The following is a 4,761-nucleotide window of genomic DNA, read 5'->3' as shown; positions in this document are numbered from 1 at the left end:
ACAATTTTGTGCAATTGGAATTGATCCAAATCTAGTTGTTTGCGATGGAGTCAGCGGTGAGTCACTTCTGATGTTCCGCAATGGATCGAATATTCCAATTGTCGTTGGTATTATTTAGATTAGATCGAGTCATTCGTTTGGCCACACAAAGGCACTGTGGCCAACGGACGAACTATTTATATCAATAATAAAAATAAAATTCTTGTTTATGTTTTTTGCTAATCACTTCATTCTGCCCCATATTTCGCTTAAGTGAATTTACGCGAGTCTGATAATTTCCGATCAAATACAAAACCGGTTTCTTATCAATTTGTGTTTGTATACTGTTACTCACACAACCACCACTAATGCACTTCATTTTTGCGGACAGTGTAAGCAACGGGCGTCATATCAAGTTTCGTATTTAGTATGCAGCAAAAGTTCACGACTGTAGAAAGAGATTTGATATCAATCGCATTCATCTCATTTTATATTTATATTTAATATTCTCGTTTGCGTTCTATAAATCATTTTGTATCTAACATAGACAAAACAAACACAAACACATTCACTCAATCGTTGACCAATGCTGAGCGTTAAGTTCTATCAACAATAATCCGGTTTTGAAAACAACTTATTTGATTCAGAACGTTTTTCTGCATATTGTAAATGTGATTTCAAGTTCAAGTGCAAATATTGTGTTGTTTTTCGCGAGTGTTGAACTACGAGATGAATTTAGGCATTCTTTTATTGCTTTTTTTGGCATTCTCAACTTATGCAGGTAATTCATTCGAAATACAAAAAGACACAACGCTCGTAAATGAACAGAACGTACACGTAAATGACATTTGAAATGAGTCTAACGATTTAAAATGAATAAAGTGTTTGCCCTTCATTACAGAAACTCAGAGTGCAAATGATAGTGAAAGTGAGAGTGATGAAACCGAGTGAGTAAAACCCAAGCAGAATTCACAAAATTGACTACAAGAACACAAAATCCAATTCATTCTCAATTTCAACCATTATTTACTTAAAATAAATTCCAACATTTGTTGTATTTTTTCAAACTATTGAACTTTTAACGACATACTAAAGTTGTTTGGGTTTTTACGCACACAGCTTGAGCGGTCCGTGGAAGTCTTTAACTGACATTATTGGAAATGGTATGGGTTTTAATTATTAGCATTAAACTCGTTGAAAACATGTGAAAGACCACTTTTTTCTATCAGGAACTGTGCATGATTTCGAGAATCTCATAAGAAACGTTGCGAATCTAACCGATAATTTGAAGAGTCAGGCACTGTTTTATGCTTCTGAATCGGGTAAACACGTGTCGTAAAATGTAATGTAGTCAGAAATGATGAGAAAACTAACAGTTCCCATTGCAGATAATGATCAAATTACGGATGCTCTTGTCAAAAATGGTTCAGATGTTAATGTCAAACTATCCGATGGGTGGAGGCCAATCCACTGGGCATCGTGGAACGGTGAGTAGGAAATGAAACACAATTTTCATGAAAAAGCGAATGAATTTTTGTCTGCCGATGGTGGAAAGAAAAATCCATTACAATTTAGTGTAATCTTCGATTCAAATTCAAAGGGTTTGATCATGTCGTGGATTTACTAATTAAAAGGGGTGCAGAATGTAATATAGCGAATAATTATGGACGAACGTAGGTTATACTGCATTTTTTGATTGAAACATGGAACTAATTCGATTGTCTTGTAATTTCAAGATCTTTACATCTGGCTGCATTCAACGGACATGTATCGACTGCAGAGTTACTCATTCAAAAAGGTGCTCAGGTTAATTTCAATGATTGTTTGGGGTTGTCGTCTCTTATGTTCGCAGCATCAACTGGTAACGATGGACATTTCTTACAAAAATGTTATAATTGGAAGCTTTCGAAGTAATTGACGGTTGATTTTTGTAGGTCAAGTGCGAATGGTTGAACTTTTGCTCAAAAACGATGCCGATATATATATGAAAAATACATTCAATAAAACAGCTCAAATAATTGCAACGGAGAGAGGTAATTTTGATTTGCTTTTTTATTTTAGAAGTGATCGCATGGAAATGTCTTTCAAAAACAATTGTTTCCATTCGTTCAGGCTACCCTGGTGTTGTTCAGCTGCTCAAAAAAGCTCGAAGTTCATTTAAAGGTAATTCCAGAATTCAATAATAATTTTTCATTATAGTTCTCAGCGAACGCTTTCGTTGCAAAACTCGAACGGAAATGAGCATCTGGGCTTGGAAGGTATCCTCTTGTTGTGTTCATTCATGTTCATTTGTTGGAGTCGAGACATTAAAAATGACCATTGGCACTGATAGCATTTTCGTTCATGCTTGTTTGAACATAATGGATCGCATACGAACCAGTCATTAATCGTTGTAATTATCCAATTTTCATTTATAGCATGTGAAAGGGATTCAAAAGTTCCGGTCGAAAATGTTCTGAATGGTGAATCAGTGCAGATAGAGCAATTCCCATGGATGGTATAATTCGAATACTTCCAGAAGACGTTTAATGCGAAATTTGACTTTGTTTCCATTTTTAGGCAGCGTTGGGTTATCTCGACGAACAGTATCGCGTATCTTTTACATGCGCCGGCACCATTATATCCGAAAATTTTGTAATGACTGCTGCCCAGTGAGTATTCGAAACCGTGAATTTCACAGTAACGTGAAATCGTATTTCAAGTTTTTGAATTTATTTAAAAAAAAAAACAGTTGCACGTCCAAAGATGGTAAGCTACCGATCGTCGTAAGGCTTGGCAAGGTATCACTGACAGATGGAGATGGGTCCAGGCCAATAAATCATCCCATTGAGGTATAAGAATATTTTCATGAATCATGATCATGGTCTAACACGAGTCTTTTTTTAAACAGGAAATCATTCTTCATCCCGATTACAATGAATATACACAGCGCCACGACTTGGTATGATTCGAATACATAAATTCTGAAGACGTTTCATGCGAACGTTGAATTTATTTCTATTTCAGGCGCTGATTCGAGTTGGTTCCCGTATCAAGTTCTCCAACAAAGTGGCAAAAGCCTGTTTACATTCAGATTTACACGATGAAAGCCCAGACGTTAAACTTTTGGCAACTGGTTGGGGACGATTTGAATTGAATAGTAAGCTTGAGTTTACAAAGAATTAAATTTAAATTACTTTACACAAATTTTATTGCTCCCAGGTGTTGTGCAATCGAACGTGCTGAAAAAGATTCCATTGAAAACGGTTCCGCTGATTGAATGCATTACAAATTTCTTGCGAAATATAAATGTTAGAGTTCTGATTGGTGGCATTGGTAGAGGACAATATTGTGCAGTTCATACAGAACAAAATGTATCAACGTGTACAGGAGACAGTGGAGGACCCCTTCAAATGTTCCTAAATGGTTCAAATATTCCGATTGTTATTGGCATCGTTTCATTTGGAGTAAGCTGTACCCATGACACGCCAAGTATTTACACTCGCGTTGCTTATTATTTGGATTGGATTGAATCGTTTGTGTGGCCACGCAATGGTACCGTTCCCATTGGAAATACCATTTTTTTGAATAAAATATAAAATTGATTTTTCTATAGTCGACAATGATGAAAGTTTAAAATTTAAAATAATGAAATTTGATGACTGAAATGTACATTCCAATACGAAAACTTTGTAGTAAAAATGTAATAAGACTGTTCTCTAAAATAAATAAAGAATTTAAATAATTTTACTTTTCCGCACACACCGAGTATGTAAGGGGAAAGTATTGCAATGGGTCAAAATTTACGACACCTCAAAACATGTTTTCTGGACGTTTATGGGGTCAGAGAACCCGAATCAGGCCGTTTTGAGCATGGTTGTTGTGGGTCTGTTCCACGTCGTACGTTGTCCTCTGTACGCAACATTTGTCCATCGCTTATCTCAACCCCCAAAAAAGTTATTTAAAATCTGACTTTGCAGGATGATTGGGGGTCGCGAGGAATAGAAATCATTAGATTTTGAGCGACTTTGGTTGATGGAAAAAAATTTCATGCCTCGAGTGATACCTATGAAGAAGAGTCCAATTTTCGTCCAAAAGTCATACTTAATGTAGACTTAAACACTTGTAGACAGTTCGGCACTACGCTCTCTGTCTCCTTATTAACATACATTCATTCATACGTCCATTCAGATTCCATTCTTCTCGTTTCACTTCATTCTCCATCCTTTCTTCACTTTTTCGCCTATGCGCCTATGCTAGACTATGATGCACTCATGCATGCTTTATCTGCATACGCATGATGATGTACATTCAATTGGTCATTGTATTTGTTATCTGCGATGGTCCTTTGATAAGAACCGCGACCGAGGTTTCTTATATAATAAATAATTATTGGCGCCGCTGAACAAAAGTTGTGATCGTAAAAAGTTGAGATCGTGAAAAGTTGAGATCGTAAAAAATTGTGATCGTGAAAAAATGCGATCGTGAAAGAACTGAGATCGTGAATTATCACATTGAGATCGTAAAAGAACTGAAATCGTGAATTACCACATTGTGATCGCGAAATAATTCAGTTTATAAAGTCTGATTTAATAACTTTATCGCTCTGAAGTTCTTGAATTGAAAATGAAGTTGTTCGTAATTGCTTTGATATTTCTGGGAAGTGCTGCTTTAGCAACAGCTGCAGGCACTGAAGAAGAGCAACGTAAGTTTACAAATCATTTTTGATTGAGTTTGTATTTTTCGCCCTTATTTTCAAAATATTTCGCCATATTTTTTTCGTAAATAATAATACATTTTTAC

The 4,761-nt window shown here is 35.9% G+C and overlaps 1 protein-coding gene across 2 annotated transcripts; it reads left to right on the top strand.

The window, feature by feature from the left end:
- The first annotated feature begins 531 nt into the window (after positions 1 to 531).
- LOC116347340 (serine protease persephone-like) lies at positions 532 to 3,612 on the top strand. 2 transcript variants are annotated; one of them, XM_031777902.1, is made up of 15 exons: positions 532 to 760; positions 881 to 926; positions 1,099 to 1,142; positions 1,209 to 1,301; positions 1,368 to 1,466; positions 1,580 to 1,652; positions 1,716 to 1,840; positions 1,914 to 2,012; positions 2,092 to 2,142; positions 2,397 to 2,476; positions 2,539 to 2,630; positions 2,711 to 2,810; positions 2,870 to 2,920; positions 2,986 to 3,118; positions 3,181 to 3,612. In XM_031777902.1, the coding sequence occupies exons 1-15, from the start codon at positions 709 to 711 to the stop codon at positions 3,555 to 3,557; spliced, it is 1,515 nt and encodes a 504-aa protein (XP_031633762.1). In that variant the 5' UTR covers positions 532 to 708; the 3' UTR covers positions 3,558 to 3,612. The 2 variants fall into 2 exon arrangements, with proteins under 2 accessions (XP_031633762.1, XP_031633761.1); XM_031777901.1 differs by having other exon boundaries at positions 1,075 to 1,142.
- The last annotated feature ends 1,149 nt before the right edge of the window (positions 3,613 to 4,761 follow it).

Source organism: Contarinia nasturtii, unplaced genomic scaffold (assembly GCF_009176525.2).
Source record: "Contarinia nasturtii isolate CC-2019 unplaced genomic scaffold, AAFC_CNas_1.1 Cnas_scaffold_1832, whole genome shotgun sequence".
Lineage (NCBI taxonomy): Eukaryota > Metazoa > Arthropoda > Insecta > Diptera > Cecidomyiidae > Contarinia > Contarinia nasturtii.
The sequence above is the reverse complement of the archived record's forward strand: the minus strand, read 5'-3'. Positions and strand labels throughout refer to the sequence as shown.

Excerpts from the sequence above, each read along its gene's own strand:
- LOC116347340 (XM_031777901.1), top strand. The coding sequence starts at position 709 with ATGAATTTAGGCATTCTTTTATTGCTTTTTTTGGCATTCTCAACTTAT. Across the intron at positions 1,467-1,579 it reads CCACTGGGCATCGTGGAACG|GGTTTGATCATGTCGTGGAT; the intron begins GTGAGTAGGAAA and ends TCAAATTCAAAG. Across the intron at positions 3,119-3,180 it reads GGGACGATTTGAATTGAATA|GTGTTGTGCAATCGAACGTG; the intron begins GTAAGCTTGAGT and ends TATTGCTCCCAG.